Source organism: Nansenia antarctica (genome assembly GCF_963989245.1).
Source record: "Nansenia antarctica genome assembly, chromosome: 13".
Classification (NCBI taxonomy): Eukaryota; Metazoa; Chordata; class Actinopteri; order Argentiniformes; family Microstomatidae; genus Nansenia; species Nansenia antarctica.
The window spans coordinates 9,080,918-9,099,138 of record NC_137683.1 but is presented as its reverse complement, the minus strand read 5'-3'; the positions used below and the strand labels follow the sequence as shown (position 1 = coordinate 9,099,138).

The 18,221-nt window shown below is 44.5% G+C and overlaps 1 protein-coding gene across 1 annotated transcript in view; it reads right to left on the bottom strand.

Annotated features, from left to right (window-relative positions):
• The window catches only part of col11a1a (collagen, type XI, alpha 1a), a gene marked incomplete at both ends in the record, with an annotated part of 83,856 nt that overhangs the window by 19,984 nt on the left and 45,651 nt on the right, over window positions 1-18,221 (bottom strand). Inside the window, 17 exons of the mRNA XM_080543930.1 lie at window positions 395-448; window positions 778-831; window positions 1,413-1,520; window positions 2,199-2,306; window positions 4,011-4,064; window positions 5,603-5,692; window positions 8,427-8,534; window positions 8,779-8,832; window positions 13,433-13,486; window positions 13,874-13,927; window positions 14,599-14,643; window positions 14,774-14,827; window positions 14,946-14,990; window positions 15,451-15,504; window positions 16,703-16,756; window positions 16,925-17,032; window positions 17,148-17,201. Coding sequence (XP_080400056.1) covers window positions 395-448; window positions 778-831; window positions 1,413-1,520; window positions 2,199-2,306; window positions 4,011-4,064; window positions 5,603-5,692; window positions 8,427-8,534; window positions 8,779-8,832; window positions 13,433-13,486; window positions 13,874-13,927; window positions 14,599-14,643; window positions 14,774-14,827; window positions 14,946-14,990; window positions 15,451-15,504; window positions 16,703-16,756; window positions 16,925-17,032; window positions 17,148-17,201 — 1,152 coding nt within the window. The remainder of the gene's footprint in view (window positions 1-394; window positions 449-777; window positions 832-1,412; window positions 1,521-2,198; window positions 2,307-4,010; window positions 4,065-5,602; window positions 5,693-8,426; window positions 8,535-8,778; window positions 8,833-13,432; window positions 13,487-13,873; window positions 13,928-14,598; window positions 14,644-14,773; window positions 14,828-14,945; window positions 14,991-15,450; window positions 15,505-16,702; window positions 16,757-16,924; window positions 17,033-17,147; window positions 17,202-18,221) is intronic.

Sequence of the window (18,221 nt, the reverse complement as noted above, 5' to 3'; positions counted from 1 at the left end):
ATTGACATTCACGAGAAGCACCTGTGCTGCCTAAACCACGTGTGAAACGATCCCGATGATGAGGTCTCACTGCTCTTTTTTTTTGTTCTGAAGTCTGGAGACCGGAACGTTCCTGCTCTGATTTAAATAAATCATTTCATTCGGAATTTAGTAGAGCTGCGTCCTTCTCTTTTGTTTTGGACGTTAAAAGAAGGTCAGAACACTGAAGATAACAATGTTGTGAAGCAGAGACTTGGTTAAGGAACTGTGAGAGAGCACAATACATACTTTAGAGGAGAGAAGAATGTGATCTGTGTGGAGAGTTATGTTGTGTTGTGGGTCTCAGTCTCTGTCAGGCATGAGAGATTTCTGGGTAGTGAGCCAGTCCAAGGCTGGACAGATAAACAGTACTTACGGCAGGTCCAGGAGCACCGATGGGACCCTGGAGACCGGCTGGGCCTGGAGGACCCTGGATACAGGAGACGCAAAGGGTAAATAACAAAGTCATTCACAAGGTTGCAAAGACACGTCTGTATGCAAATTCAGAGATAAAATAAAAGGGAAATATATATATGTATACAGTATATACACAGATTGTACCACTGTCAGAATCATAGACTGTAAAATGTTGTTATGTCTGTTATGAATTGTCTGTTATGAATTGATGTACATGGTGGACCATGAAATTATACATGTACTATGGTGTAGTATTGGAAGATTGTGTGCTTACGGTAATCATTGACAATGAGTGTGCTCAATATTAAAAGGATGAAGGAGGCACAAATTCCCAGAACGCACCTGTTCTCCCTTGTCTGCTTTGCTTCCTTTCTGACCAGGTTCTCCAACCTCTCCCTGAGGATCACAGAACACACACACACACACACATCACATCCAGTATCCTGTACAACTGACACTTCTAAACTGAAAACCCTCTACAAATGTAAACCTCAAGGAAAATCATTCGGTAGTACATAGTTTACGAACAAACTGTCAGAGAATAGGCCGACGACTTCCGCTGTGAAAAGAGGCCGAATCTAGTATGACATTGGATTCGATATGCATGTGGAACACGTGAAACAACTGATAGAAGAAAACAGAAACAAGGGATAGATATTTCAAATTAGCATGGTACTCAATATAAACCTCTGAGGCGACCTTCTGGGATAGAATGATAGCAGGAGATAAAATGGCCACACTCTTTCACTGTTATATCTCTCGATTTTGATGCTGTGTTGGGTTATGATGATGGATATGCAGCAGGAGACAGAGGGTGAGGGTGAGACGTATTCACAGTGCAGATGGTCTGGGTGTGAACTGTGAAGACGCTGATGAAGATTGATCGGATGATCAAGTTTTAGCCCCAAAACCCGTGGCCCCCCAAATGTGGGTTTGAGTCTGGACCGTGCTAGAGCAGATGCAGGTGGTGGACTAACCTTGTCACCGTCCTCCCCGGGTGGTCCCTGAGGACCGGCGGGGCCGGGCAGACCCACTGGGCCTTGGATCCCGTCACGTCCAGCTGGGCCCTGAGGACCTTTCTCACCCTGGACGCAGACAGAACACACACAACCTCTTAGAGAAGAACACTCACTTCAGTTGTTTTGACCTATGTCCTAATCGACTGTTGTCAGCTTGTATCTTCCATTTATTTGGAGACACACCGTGACGTTAGAATTAGAAGGTTCTATCTATCTATTTTACATAATCTGACATTTTTGAGTTAGTAATTAATAAAATACAAAGGTTCCATCTCACAAAACATAATGGAATGTAAAAACTTTGACGCTCAATATCTCTGAACTACCCGAAACGGAGATAGAACCTTATAATTCTAAGCTCACGACACGTATGAAGACTTCACATGAGAATAGCATACCAAGTGTTGAAATGACATAGATGAAATGTTGTCGTATAATATATCCCAGAGCAGTGATATGTAACTGTTTGGTCAAGCAAGAATAGTGACTTCATCAGGCAGGAAACTGCTATCTAATGCTAACCCCTCTGACAGGATGGGGCTCTTTGGGCTTTTTGGCTTATTGCTTGGTGCTTTTCTGTCTGCTCTTTTCTCTCTGCGCTCATCTGACTTTGCCTCTTTGGAGACAATTGATTTAAGCTCTTTGTGCTTTCAAAGTTCTACTCAATCTACTAAGAATCAATTCAATCCACCACATAACACCTGCTGCCCTGTGTGTCGGAGTGAGTTGATGAGGAGTACTTACGGGCCCTCCCTTCTCTCCAGCCGGTCCCGGGGGACCTTGCGGGCCGCTCCGGCCAGACAGACCGATGGGGCCGCCGGGTCCAGCAGCACCTCTCTCACCAGGGGAGCCCTGCGTGCGAGGGAGAGGAAGGTTGAGCGAATGATGATGAACACAGATGAACACAGATGGATCAAGGACAAAAAAGCTTTCAGGAGTAAAAGAAAAACAACAACCAAAAAACCCCATCAATTTCTATTATTCTTTCAGGCCGAATCAAGGTCGAGGGCATGAGGGTTGACAAAGAGGTTTGTCGAACGAATATATTTACAGAGAAAAATCTCATCCGCTGACACTTGAGTTCCACAGACATTGGGGGTCTATACAATAGACATAGACAATATTCTCAACGAATACAACCTATCGTAGGTGACATACTCCCCCCCGAACACAGGTGGTGAAGCGTGCCAACCGTCTTATTCTAGGGTGCTTCAGTCGACAAGCGGCCGCTTGCTCACAACCCATTGCCATTAGCTAGCCAAGCAGGACTAAGGTCTGAGGCATGATGAGAGACAGGCAAAAGGAGGGAGGAACAGGAGCGGGGCAGACACAATCTAGCCCTGAGGAGTGATCTGATTACTGAGTGAGGCTCTGGGTTTTCTTCAAGGCTCTTCAGATCAAAGCTTCAAGACTTTCGGTTCTTAATGCGTCTATAGAGTTCCTTGCTCCAGTCGTTTGCTAGTTCGAGGCTGTGTCACAACACATTGTTAAATGCCCTCCTCCTCTTTTGTCTCCTTCCCATAAAAGCAGGGCTTATATCTCATTTGATTACAACATCCTCCTCCAGTCCTCAAGGAGAGGTGAACAAGGACAAAGGGATATATCTCAGTATCGGGACACACATCCGCTGTGACATGGGGGTGTCTGGCTGTGTGGCTCAGCAGTAGCAGTGCTGTGTGGTCTCTCCGCTCTGCGGTGTGACACACATGACGTGTGATCAGATTGTCCGGGGCGGGCAGACAAGCGTGAGTCACCGTACGGACGGACGCTCTCTCGTTCGCTAGCGGACAGCACAGCTCAGGTGGAAGAAAACCAACACGACACTTGTTAGCGCATGATTGCTCAGATGATGGATGTCTCTGGGTAGTCAATGATGTGTGGCACTTCCATCAGTCTTCGTTGGCTTAACGACTGCTGTATATAGTAGCATACAGGTTGTTCAGTTGAAAATAAATTGCATTTCCACCCCGACAAGTGGATGCTTTTTTCACAATGCTGAATTCAGATCTCGACACTGACTGTCATGCCTTCTAAAGGGCAATTACACAGTGCTAATATTGATCTGGTGTTGTAACAGAACAGAAACATTTGTTTAAAACACATTGTCATTTTAATTCTAAAAGCCTCGGGGGGACCCTTACTTTGAGGATGTCATCGTCAATTCAACCTGGCTCCTTTGTTGAGAAGTCGAGAGAAAAGGGATTAACAAACCCAGACCCCCAAAGGTATTTTAGAAACTTGATAAAAAAAAAGATCTCTTTATTCAAAGGATTAAAACTGCCCTCTAGTGGTTGACATACGCATTGCAGCCTTCGACAAACAGACGAAGTTGCCCCTATCCTCCTGTGTGACGGTGGATTCTGATCCCCCCCTGACCTAGAACCTCCAGCATACCAAGGTGAACACAGCAAAAGTGGATGCAGAGCTGCTCTCCTGTGATTGACAAGTAGACCACTGGTAGATAGAGCCCCACGACTGTATGTCTGATACATCCCCTTGAAACCCTTAACACACACATCCTCTTTCTCGGGGTAACCATGGCAACCGAGTACTTACCACGGGGCCGGAGGGACCCTGTGGACCTTCTCCTCCCTTCAATCCGGCTGGACCCTGAAACAAAAGACAGAGAGATGGATTATGGTGTTATGGGTGTTCGAAAAATACAATACAGCCCCCCTTGATTTCCACCACAAGTATCAGTCACTATATCTATGTGGCGTCCATAGCCATCTGGGCCTCGTTTCTCTGTCTGTGTGATCGATGTCACTCCTAAATAACCAAACCCTAACCGTAACCCTAACTCGAACCCTGGCGGCTTTTCTCCCATACTGTAGGTGTTGGTCATTAAGCCACTGAGGACCTGGGGTCATGTCAGGACACAGCCTTTATGCAGCATTCTTCAGATACTTTCCTCTCCTAGTTTAGAGCTCAGACATGGATCAGTGAGAATATGCCACTGCATTATAACAGGGAAATCAACTTGCATCGACCCTTGCATCGAAGTTGGACTTGGAGACATTTCGAGTGAAGTTATTGATATGGAGACCGCCATAAAACCACTGTGACTCTAGATTGAATCTATCCCATAATGCGATCTCTCTCTCCCCAAGCCTGTGTAAAAAACTATTTGTGCCCAGACAGCTTTTAGGTTCTTTGAGGCCTCTGATAGGGATACTGTAAAGTGACACCTTGAAGGGTCATCCGTGTGTATGTGTGTGTGTGTGTGTGTGTGTGTGTGTGTGTGTGTGTGTGTGTGTGTGCAGACAGCAAGCTTGTAGGTTTGTCCCGCGCTGCTCAAGCCAGGTAGTTATTGGACCATATTTCCCCCCTCAGGCAGTTTCTCATCAAATGCGTTGCAGTAAAATAGAAGTGCTGAAATAAACTAGTGTGTGAGTGTGTTTGCAATTCTCAGTGGGTTTGTGTGTATCGTTCTGTTTATGAATGTGTGTGTGTGTGTGTGGGCGTGCGTGCGTGTGTGTGTGTATATGTGTGTGTGATTGGCTCCCCAAAGGGCCCAGCACACATGGCAGACTCAGTAATGAGTCTCGGGGTGTTGCTGTGAGAGAGAGTAAATTACACCAGTAGAAACCAATCAGGCCCAGAGACGACTGACCTTGGGCAGAGTCGACACAATAGCCCCCTCCCGCCTTTCATTCCGTTATTCTAATTGCTAACATTTCCCCATTTAATAATGCATTTAGTAAATAATGCATACAAAAGAAAACAAATAACTTTCCCCCAAAAGCGCTCGCAAAAAAAACAGGTCAGCTCGAGTTCCTCGGGTTGGATCAGGATTTACTCAAGTGATCCAGAGGGCCACTAATCTCCTGCGCTGTAACAAAGGACCATGATGCATTGCAGCATTAAAGCAGTGGCGTCGGAAGCAGGGACCATTCCGGGGCGGATGCACTGTTCATTTGTAGGACGTCACTTTGAATTTCCCTGTGGTGGATTGAGTGGTTGGGTGAAATCCACCACTGTGCCTTTAAAGAGATTAATGCATCTAGATAAGACCTGGTCTCATTTGTTAGGGGAGAAGGTTCTGTCAATGTCTTACGCCTCTGCTGATGAACATGGCAGGGGGAGGGGAAGATGCTGCTGTAATGAACAGGTGGTGGTGGTGGTGCGAGAGGGGGGCAGATGCTTACCGACGCGCCAGGAAGACCTCTCTCCCCTGGGAATCCCCTCAGACCAGCAGGGCCGTCTTTCCCGGCGGTTCCCTGGGGGCCGGGATCTCCCTACGGACGAAAACACATGAGAGGTGAGTGAGTGAGTGGCGCCCTGCTGCTCCCTCTTCATGTCATGTTCATTAGATCCCATGTTCATTAGATCCCGTGTTCATTAGATCCCATGTTCATTAGATCCCATGTTCATTAGATCCCATGTTCATTAGATCCCGTGTTCCCAGCTGATATTGTCTCAGTAAACAACACACAATAGAAAAAGAGACCCCCTCTTTATATGCGGATGCACCCCTATTGACACCATAGGCCTTTGGCCCCTAGTCAATGTTTCCGTTTTGCTTTGTTGGTTTTCTGTTTTGTCTGTCTGATCATTCCCTTGAATTGTAAAGCGTCCTTGGGTTTTTTGGAAGGCGCTATATAAATGAAAGTTATTATGATTATTATTATAAGAGAATCAAACAATTTTGTGGATGCCGTCACTTTAAAAGGTTTCTGTTTTGAATCAACGCATTAGTACTCAACGGCGAGGCTTCAGGGCCTCATTTAGAAAGCTTGCTCATAACTACACTGAGACCCATGCGTAGGCCTACGCCAGAAACTGGAGAAACGAGCAACTGCGACTCCGCTGGCAGAAGGATGAAACTGGAGAAACACTTTGAAATGGATACCATTTCCACCAATATCAATCAAAATATTACCTCACATATTATATATGAATCAAAGAATATACGTACACACTGCACATATCTTATTCGTCCTTGTCCTGTACGCATCACAATGTACATAATATTTACTGTACGTATCATATTGATATTCATGCAAATATATTGACTTTTTACATTCATATTCATTGCACGTAGCGCGAGGCTGGATAAGTTAAGCACCGCTCCCGATTCACTGTTCCCCAGTGCTCAGTGGGTAGTGCTCAGTCCAATTATTGCAATATCCATACATTAAAGAACATGAACAAGCCCACTGTAATACTGTCACCTTTATCTTGTATTATGCCTATTGCCTTATGTCTTGTGCTGCAATGTCAGGAACCGAAGCCTAAGAATTGAATTCTCTCACGAGAGTGTTACGTTGCAGTGTAATGTAACATAACAATAAACTTGAAACATTCATGGCTTTTCTACAATGCACTATCTTGTTAGATGACGAACTGCATTTCCTTGTCTTGGTACTTGTCAATGACAATAAGGTTGAATCTAATCTAATCTAAAAGAAAAAACATGATTTAAGATCATAAATACAACAGTAGGACAAATCACGTTTAAACGGATTCCGTTGTCGATGCAGTCTGGAACATAGATATGATATAGACGAGAGAAAAGTTTCGTATTGTTATGTGTTCGTTGCGCAGAACTGTTGCGCAGAAATTGACCGGGTGAACTGTTTTATTTTCGCCGTTCTGTCGGGCGTTTCACTGACCGTCTATACTAGGCAACTATGTGCGTTAAAAAGGGTGGAGCGAGACGCTCGTTCACGTGTGCAAAATGAAGAGTTGATTGTGATTCATAAAGGGAAGCAGGCGTGGAACTTGGAATCAGAAATGTTCTTCCTTATCTACAGTGAATGTATGCAAGTGTAATTTTTACACCAGTTCTATGCAAAGCTTTAGAAACGAGGCCTTTGGTCTTCTGAGATAGTGGGGTAGTGGTTGCCTAGATACTGGGTTGGACTGGTGATCAGAAGGTCATGAGTTCAAATCTCATCCTGGGAACACCACCACTAGTGTGCCCTTGAGTAAGACAATGCATTGTTGCACATCTGCTAAATAGTTCAAATGTAAAATCTACTGCATGAATATCAGATTGTTTTCAGTTCTAAAAACTACAGAGAGCTAAAAATTCATTAAAATAACAAATAATTAGCTAAGCAGAACTAGAATACAGCCACAGGGGACAGTCTGCGCTGTGGGAGTGTAAAGTAAAAACAAACACAGCTATCAACTGGAATATCAGAGCACTGTAGCTCTTACGAGTTCCCCCATTAAAAGTACTCCTCTACCATACCCCAGAGAGATGAATCAGACCAATTACTATAAAGCAGCCTCACTTGGTAGCGTGTTCATCGGTAACACCGTTTTTTGCAAAGCAATGGTGATTTATTCACTTCGGAATTTAGTAAGTTATTTCAAGCTTTGTTTTGATATTGGCAGGGTGAGATGACTATCAGCAGCCCGGGGGGCAGAGAGAGTGGGCTGGGGAAGTAGCATGAAAGGATTTGGACCTCCCTGCCAAGGCTTCTCCTCAGCATCCCGAGAATACTGATGCGGAGAGGGAGGCTGGGGATGTGAGTGGCAGGAGGTTTGAAGTTAGCCGATAAAGTTGATTAAACTGTCTGCTTCCGGAGAGAGGGATAAAATAAAGAAGAGAAGACAAAGGGGGGGCTGGGGGGGCCTTGGGAGTTAAGGCCGTTCTTTGAATAAGCCCATCCTTCCTCAAAATGGCTGCTGTCTCGTCTTAATGGACACTATATTGCCAAATGGGCATCGAATTAAACCACTCCCCGTACCTCTGCAAGCTTCACCAACTGCCTGCTAAAACACGATACTAAGGGCAAGAGGATAGGGCTTTGACTGAGAGTGACAGTTGGATTTTCTCTGATGTTGTGCTTTACTCTCATATATCCACAAGCGTGTCTTGTCATCGGTGCTTCTGCAAATGTTCTCGTAGTAGCCTGATACAAACACAGCTACAGTCAGCTACGGTGATGCTGAGAGCCTGGGGGTTAAGTGGTGGTTGCCAGGTCAACCGTACAGTCTAGTGAGTTAGGGGGTCCTCACCTTGGCTCCCTCTTTGCCAGCAGAGCCAGGAAGACCCTGCTCTCCAGGTGGACCAGGGGGTCCGGGGTGGCCTCTCTCACCGATGGGACCCGTCTCTCCTGTTGGTCCCTGTTATAGAATCGTGGGTTAAAGACATGACTCCAAATGCTATCATCATTTAAAAAGGAGGATATTGTAAATCCCGCACTAAGGATTAGATCCTATAGCCCAGGGGGGAAGTCGCCCCTTGGCACAAATATTGGATCAGCTTACCTTCCCCCCAAATCCTAAACGTAATCACTAGTAGGGAAAACACAAAAGTGACCCAAGACCTGCATCTATGGCCAACATCATCTTATTCCTGGAGGCTCACCTGTGGACCAACAACCCCTCCTGGACCGGGTGGGCCTGTCTTGCCTTGGAAACCCTGGGGATGACAAGAGTGTCGAAAAGGCAATGAGAAGTCACACAAAACAAAATGACAAAGTCACACAAAACAACTCTTTCCTGTAAAACCCCTCATTCAATCTTCCTATTCTCATTCAATCTTCCTATAACCCTATTCTTTCATCCACTAATGATGACATCAGTGGATGTAAATAGTACTGTTAGGGTTGTGTGTATTCTGGCTGGATTAATCAACCATTACACGTGCTATGTTGATGATTATTAGCGGGCGACAGTAATGTCTGTGGAACCCTAACCCTTACCCTAGTTGTACCCTAATTACACAATCATATTTGTAAACATCCTGTGAATACAGGGGAACTGTGGAACAATGCATCTATAAACAATACATCTATATACTATAACATCTATAGACTATGTTTTTTTTATTATTATTTTTGCTTATATATTGTTGTTTTTTTATGTCCTATGCACCAATCTCACCAAGTCAATTTCCTGTATGTGCAAATATACTTGGCCACATAAAATAATTCTGATTCTGAGCCGTAGGCTGATAAATAATCAATGTGGTGTTTATTTGATAATTACACTAAATATGTTGGACCCTACATCTTTATTTCCATTTGTTCAAATTGAGGATGTGGCTTCATCTGGCCATGTAAATAAATACTACGGTGTAGACATCATGTGACTCTTACATACACGACCACCTCACCAGCTAGTGGTAGATAAGGTAAGATAAAATATCACATCGATGGCCGAAACGCAAAACCTTCCATCTGCAAAATTAATTTTGGGGGGAAAACGAAAAATCATGTGCAGCCTTCCTTGTCGTCATTTTAAGTGAAAACCGCAAATCAGAAAATTTGCAGATAAGACGTTTTGCGTTTCGGCCATCGACATGACTCTCTGATCAAACATGATCCCTTTTACCCAGGGGTCTTTGCTGCAGTAACAAGGTTGGCGTAGCGCAGGGCAGCAATGAGACATGAAGCAAAAACTGAACACAGACAGACACTGAAGCCCATTCTCAACACACGAGGGGCGATAACAAGGACATACAAAAACTGACAAATAGAGCATGTCAATTGAGTCTCCAAAGGAACATCTTGCTTTCAAGGACTTTGACCAAGTGGGCTTGATGCTGGTTTATCAAGCGTCGAGTGAAGTGATGGGAGTCATGGAGACATTAAGGGCCAATCCCAATTCCCTTTTCTACCCCTATGGCTCGTTTTCGAGTGTCACTCGATTCGAAGGCAAGGCCTTCGAACACGTCACAAGCCCTACCCCTTGAAATCTAAGCCCTAAGAATTGGGACAGCCCTTCACGGCGCCTACGTCATCAACAGTGGTTTAGACGCGGTACGGGTGACGCGTTGTGTTGCCGGCGAATTCTCACATCTCGCAATGCCTTCTTCAGCTGTGCTATAAGCATCTATTTTCGTTTGTTATCAACACACTGTAGTGTTTAGACGTTCCTTTTTTAGTCTCTTCCGTCAGCGATGTCTTTTTTGTGGACATCGCAATAATGACAATGAATTTGATGACAATGAATGACTCCAACCAAAACAACCAGTCCATCAGTAGTCATAAAGCGTTGTCCAAAAATCACGTTACCAAGCGCCTTTCTCAGAACAATTCGTCGTCTAGAATCCAAAAATCAATCCATCATAGTGGTGGTCAAAAACGTAGAAAGAGGATCTCTTGGGGACGCGGCCACATTTGCCCGTGAAGGAGAGATGACAAATAAGCGGAAACATTTCTCAGTAGAGTCGAACGGTGATAGATCATCATCCTTTACGCGTATCCTTAACTGTAGTTACATTTCGCGTGTCATATGCCATTAGACATGGAAATATGTCAATGCGCGGCTGTCATGCACAAATCAGCTTGTAACGTTAGACACACAGCACACAGCACATCGGCATGATAACGTTTTGTTGTTGTTGTGCTTGTTATAAAGAAAAGGTCTATAATGCATTGAAATGAATGATACAACCCATTAATAATATTACATAATAACAACTGCTCGGATTAGATTGCGGGTGGAAATAGGTCAAAATGCGCATCATGTACAAGTCAGCCGAACGTTTGATAGATAACTTTACATATGTGTACCATCATCCACTGTCAAACGCCACAGGTAATCATTGATTTATGATTGTACATCTCTGAAATGCTCGACTGTCATGCAGCGTTGCGTTACTGTAACGTTAGACACAGCACCGACATAAAAGCGATTTTTGGGTTATGCGTGTTATAAATAAAAGGTCTATAATGCATTGTAATGACATTAAACTAAGACAATAAGATGGTTATCATAATTTTTCAAATCTTTATTAATAAGTAATTACAGAGAATTAAAATGACATTTCCGCATTGAATAGAGCGACATAAGATTTCTGTAGATGATTCGCAATGCATCCTGGTATCAAGGGGTAGCGTACCGTTAGCCCTTCGAAGCTAGTCTGGTCCTGAAATCCCTCGAAACGAAGTAATAGTTAGCCCTCCCCCTTACCCCTAGCCCTCGACGAAATATGAATTGAGACAGCCCTCGCCCTAAACGTGAACGCGCAAATCGAGCCATAGGGGTGAAAACGAAGGGCTAGGGGTGAATTGGGATTGGGCCTAACTCTATCACCTGTCCATTTGATTTACATCAGATCAAAGATGGCCACTGAATTGCTTCATTGATCTCGTGGAATGAAGTAAACCGTGCTTGACGTGAAACAAAACTGAACGCGTCTGTGGCTGCATTCAGTACGGACATAGCAGAGGCTCACTGGATTAACATAATCAATAAAACACACAGACGGCAAACAGAGAGGAGGGGACATGGAGGTGATACATTGACTTAACAAAAAAGCAATAAGGAATTGCAGAATTATCTATCTTTTTAATGTGTCTCAGGTCTCTGAATTATTTCAGTTTTTATGGGGAAAGTGCTGTAGTCTAGAGCACTGTAAATCACCCAAACCTTTCCTGTGGTAGTACATTTCAATTCTTACTTTTAAGAACATGTCCGATGACTTATGACAGATCTATTATACTATATTGTGACTTTATGATAGCTCTTCTATCTTGTGGCGTATGATAGATAGATATTATACTTTGACATAGAGATTAATGTTCGGATATTGTTTGGGAAAATGTTCTGACAGTACCATTACAGTTTGTGCTAGAGACAGAGAGAGAGAGAGAGAGAGAGAGAGAGAGAGAGAGAGAGAGAGAGAGAGAGAGAGCTGTGAACACTTGTGTGTTTATTTTTACTATCTACTCTGAACGAATCCTTCAGCAGAAACCTGCAGTAAGATCGGCTTCTAGGAAGATTTTACTGCTGTGATCAATTCTCATATTAGACACTCCTCGAGTCTGTTTACCCTGTAATAAATCTGGCCCTATAAACATCTTAATGAAGACCCTTATCGATGTCATCTGAATGGGAGGGGGTAGGGGGGGGTGTAGGAGAAAGAAACAAATATAGAGGGAGCTTTTAACGATCTGGGATGCTCCATCAAGCTTTTAACAGGTTTATTGCCTTATGAGGCTAATCGAACGATGAGGAATGAATGCCAAGCATTGCTAAATCAAGTATTGAGACTGTTGGTGCTGCATAGAGAGTGGGCTTAAGTTACTGTTCACGCTATATCGATCATGTGAGAGTAATGGTCCCCTCTACCATTCTACTACACTACAGTATCAATAGTAATGCAGATTCAGTGGATTCAACTACAGTCCACGATACTTCACAATGATGATGTTTGTCTACTGTTTTGTTTTACACCTTTTTCAACTTAAATTGTTGAAGTCGAGGCAACACCATACTGTTTGAAGTGAATCTGAAGTCATCTGCGTCAGAGAGACCGTCATGTAGGTGTGTGAAGACAGACATGACCGACGTGTGATCAGAGACAGCGGGGCAACCTTTTCACTGTCTTACTATTCACTGTTTTCCCCCCAATGGGTTGGGAAGACAGCCAAACCAACTAATCTGGCTACATCGAGACAGCGAGAGTGTGTTTATGTCAGACGGGCAAAGTGGATCGAGGCAAGACTCGACCGCGGGGTGGTCTCTGAGCTGTGGATGTGTCTCGCTCCATCACACATGTCTGGGCTCTACGACATCACATCAGGACATTCTACTGAAGCATCTGGTCCGGTGAGAGGAGCAAGACTGGGGGGGGTGGGGGAGGGGGGGTGGGGGGGGGGGGATCAAATTGAAGTACTCTGTCCTCCTGCATCCGGTCTCTCCCCCCCTGCACTGAGGGCTTGGTTTGATAAAAGAGACATGTATACGAGAGACTAAGACGCCTTAGCTGCTAGCCCTTAGCTAGCTGGCACTGCCACTAAGGCTAAGGAGAGTCTTCTCACAGGCTGAAGTGGCAAAACGCCTCAGATTAACTCAAGGAGATTCAGTGGATCAATTGAGCTGCCAAACACATGGCTCCCTGATGCTATGAAAGCTTTCTGCCCCCCAAAAAGGAGGGCAGCGGTTTGACGGTTTGACGGTTGCCGTCTCACGATTCTACACCTGGGAGGAAGTAACTGGCTGAGCCAGCTGGCTGGCAGTGCCCAGGTGATTGACAGCTCATATAGGGGGGTGCGGTCTGTGACACTCACCGTCTCTCCTCGCTGGCCAGGGTGTCCGGGCAGTCCATCCTTCCCCGGTGGTCCCTGGGAAAAGAGACAGAAAGTGTCTCGTTTAATGGCAAACATAGTGCGGCTTTAAAAATCTATCATAGTGGAGATTTCAACTTGAAGCAAACTGGCAGACCACCATTCTTTTTTTGCCCGAAAGAAAACAGGGCTACCTGAGGTTGAGTAGTGTCCAAGATTGAGCAGGAAGTATGAATCAAACATGAATCAATATCAGGAAATTACCACTTGTCGTCTGGCTAGCTGGAGGATAAGAAAATGGACTCCTGCCTCGATAACCATCAGATTAATACTAAGTACAGTAGACGGAGCATTAGTGAGATAGCCTAAGTATACCCTGCAGCCCTTGAGATCTGCTCTACAAAGCATAAATGTGACAATAACATTGTGTGAGTAAATACTTACAGGGGGGCCCTTTGGTCCAGAGAACCCGACTGGCCCCTGGGGGCCTTGAGGTCCCTGAAATAAACAGAGGGACAATTAGACGTAAGAGGAAGAGGGAAGGCACAGTCTTACAGTCTTACCAGTCTGGAACAACAACCACAGAACAATTGATTTCACCATGGTAGAGCCTAAAACACGTCTTTACTTTAACACTAGAACAGCCACGCCTTTTTTATCGACTAAAAGAGCCGCCTCGGGGGTCTTTACAATGCCCTCTTTACAATGCTCAAGCTGCTATTTACACACAACGACCACTAGTTGGCCGCTTGTAAATTAGCCTGCCTCCTACACAGAAAAATGGCGAAATTAGTTTTATACTAGCTTATCCTGATGTGATTTTGAAAATGTAAGGATACTGGGTGGTAGAACGCACATATCTAGTTAAAGCTATGAAATGAGGGTCCTGAAATTTGATCGGGTGCAAAGATAGAACACTTTTCTTTACTCACGGCTGTTCTAGTGTTAACGTCTACAACAGTCAACTCCTAACAGTGAAATCATCAACGTATAATCGCTTAAATCGGGGAACAGTGAACACGGGGACTGGATGGCTCTCCCGGGCCTCCTCCAGCACCCTGGAAGGTTCAGAGGTTCGCATGATTCCTCGTTCACATGATCTCACATTTCATGACATTCTGGGATGAACCCCCTTCTCTCCTTTAGAAGAGGTGGGTGGTGGGACTTACCCTCTCGCCAGGCCCGCCAGGTGGACCATCGTTGCCCGATGTGCCCTGCAAATGACAACAGAGGAGCAATCAGCATCTGGATGATCTGCATCCGGATCAAATTGTGCTAGAAAGTGCTAGAATGACCACATGTGATATGGTTGGTCATGTGATGGAGAGTGTGGTTAGTGGTTACCTTAGCGCCTGGCTTCCCTGTGGGACCTCTGGCACCCCGACCACCGCGTGGGCCCTGGGAGACGAGACAGGACACACACACAGCTCAGAACCTATACCACTCCAGGACCGGGTGAGAATATAGTGTAGAACAATGATCTCAGTATGGTGGGTTGAAATAGGGCAGGACTTACTGTTGGACCTCTTTGCCCCCTTGGACCAGCTTTGCCCGCAACACCCTTTTGAAAAACACAAAACAATTTAGGGTTAGGAAATCACTTGGGTCCAATGCAATTCTATACAGTACATATATGCGTATGATGCATACAATACAACGGTCATGTTTCAGGTCAATTTGACCCTGCCTAGAGTCCATCAGTAAGTTGATGGAAGTTGACTTTCCTGATCTGTTTAAAACTGTAAAAAGCCCAGTCTCAGAAATGTGTTTCTTTTCAAGGCTGGGAAACAGAAAGGGGAGATCGTTGAGAAACACAATCGCTTCAGCGTCTTTTGTTCTCTGCAAATTGATTCGGGGGGGCTGGTGTATTTTGTGCAAACTCATCATACAAACGCTTTCATAATGAGAATCAATTCCCCTTTGTGCTGTGTTATGATGCGGTGTGACTTTCATACACAAACAGGGAGGGGCAGAGGGGGGCAGCACGGGGGGGGGTACTATGCTACTATTTATCTTCTTACCCTGGCTCCTTTCTCTCCGTTTGCTCCCGGGAATCCCGGGAAGCCACTGGAACCCTGCGGATCAGAAAAGCAATTCCAGACAGGAGAAAGAGAGGGGTCAGGATAAACATGTTAATGAGAAATAATTTCAGACTTTTCTTTTCATTTGCTGTCCTTGACTGTCAACCCTTATTAGTGTCTGTGAGAGAGCTCCGTCACTGCTGACTCTGTGGAGCCACGCTGGGGGAATGCAGAGGACAGTGTTGCTGCTGTTTGGAATAAACACTTCACATTTGGGGATAATAACATTTTCGGAATGTGGAAATATCTTAGGAAACTGTAACACACACACACACACACACACACACACACACACACACACACACACACACACACATAATTCTTGTTCGGGATTCGTCCAAATGATTTGGCTATTATTCGACTATTATCTGAGAGTGGAGAGAGAGCATGAACACTACTAGGGGGGTTACATCTACCTAGGACTAATAACAACACAACTACTGAGTACTGCAAACAAGGAAATAGACATAAACAGACACACGGTTATACCAGGAACATCTTGATCCCGAATCAGGACTATTTGAATAATAATCAATCCAGTGTTTCACTCTCACACTCTCTCTAAGATTCAGCCTAATGTTCCCACCACAGAGGTCTGGTTTCAGAAAGCCATACAAGCTGAACCTGCCATGATGGAAACAGGCTGAATACCCTACTAATTTTGATGGACTACAAACCTGACATTGTAAAAACGCCATCGCTCTAACCCGACGGCTGTACTTTAAAAGGCCTGTGGCAACGCTTCAACAGTTTACTTTATACAACTCACACTTCTTGGCCGCCGTTGCACATAAATTACCGGCTATTAGATAACATCTCACAGAATGAATCCCACATAATCATGCAGCATATGTCTAATCTTTTAATCCATAGCACCACTGGATCAGGGATAGGAGGGGAGAGAGATGGAGAAGGAATAAGAAACAGGTAAGAGCGGGTGTACTGTAGGCTATGTTGTAAATATTATGGACCGGACCAAATCCGTTCGCACCGCCTTAGGGTTACAAGAGGAATATTGTCCGTCAGCAAAAGTGCCTGAAGACACATCCCTGAGTCAGACTAGCTAGCTAGATATTCATGTGCTATCCTGGGGAGTGGGAGGTAGCTTGTTTGTGGGGAATGATGTTCATATCCAACCCTGTACAGCACCAGAGCCTCAGCTCAGAGGCTCAGCGACGTGACGTTCACCCACCTTTGGCCCTTGTCTCCCAGGGTAGCCGGGTAATCCAGGTACACCCAGTTTGCCCTGAAAAACACACACAGTTATTTATGAACAGAAAGCGATATACAGTAGAATTTCACGTGAACATTGTATTGTTATATCGTATTTGCGGTGCAATGGAATATAGAGTCCCGCGGATGCTGTCCTAACGATAGATGGACATAAAAAGGGGCTAAGAGAGAGAGAGTTTACCTTCTCTCCAGCGGGGCCCAGGGGTCCAGACTCTCCGTTGGGGCCTGATCGACCCTTAGGGCCCTCAGGTCCATCCTCACCACGGGGTCCGAGAACACCGAGCTCGCCCTAAACACCCCGGACACACACAAGGTTTAAAGAATTGGGCTTTTGACACTGTATGTGGTATCTGATGATCGCTATAGCGCTGAGTATAAAGGGGATCTATGAGATGTCAACTCACTCTGTCTCCTTTCAGACCCATGTCTCCCTTGAAACCGGGGAAGCCATCTTCACCCTGAAATGAGAGAGAACAAAATCAGAAGTGAGTTATGTTTTTTTTTATTTATTTTTTTTATTTTTTTTTATTCATGGACAAGACGAGTAATGGAGTGTTTTTTCATGAAATCAACAAGTATAAGATTGAGCAATATAATACATTAAATAGTCTTGTAGCAGCGCAGCTATATGAATTAATATTCCAGTTTTTGTATCCTTTAGTTAATGGTGTTTATAGTAGCTGTATGTGGCTTTCCATTGTTTCCACTCCCTTTCAGTCTATAATACATACTACTGCCATCTGCTGGTAGAAGTCTGGAAACGCACTGCATATGCATAAACCCTGCATTTCAGTTCTAATGCTATCCGCTTGTTAAGTCGTGACGTGTTTCCGGGTCCAACGTTGGCTGAGGCGCTGTCTTCGAAATGCCTCAGTAATAATAATAATAAATTATATTTATATAGCGCTTTTCCGAGGCTCAAATACCCTGACAATATGGAGAAAACGGGAAAGTGCTGTGTCCCTTGTTGTATGAATAGATCCGAGTCTAAAAAACGATTAAACTGTCATTCTACCGCTGTAGTTCACAGGTACTCTGATGCGGGGAATTTCTGGTTTGGACTCGGAAATGGCTAAACGTCACTTTTGACGTCAGACTTAACAAGCGGATTGAAGGCATTTAGCTGCTCTATTACATTAGATGAGCATTGTGGTTCTGCAGTAAAACATGTGCACAGAATATGTTTTATGTGTTCAAAAAATGTTGTTATATAATGATCAAGTACATCGGTGACAGTATCATGTCAAATCAATCTCAGAAGTCTGACGCAGGGTCATCATGCTAGATTAAAGCGAGCTCTTCTCCTTGGGTAAAACATGTGTAATTATCAGTGGATCTAATTAGCATGGTATCAATTAAATCAATTCATCTAAGAGTTCACCTAAGACCGAAATAATAAGAACAATATGAATCCATCTCACGTCGCTACACCTTCTCCTATTCCTCTCCCTGCTCTCAGACTTTCTCTTTCTAGTCTG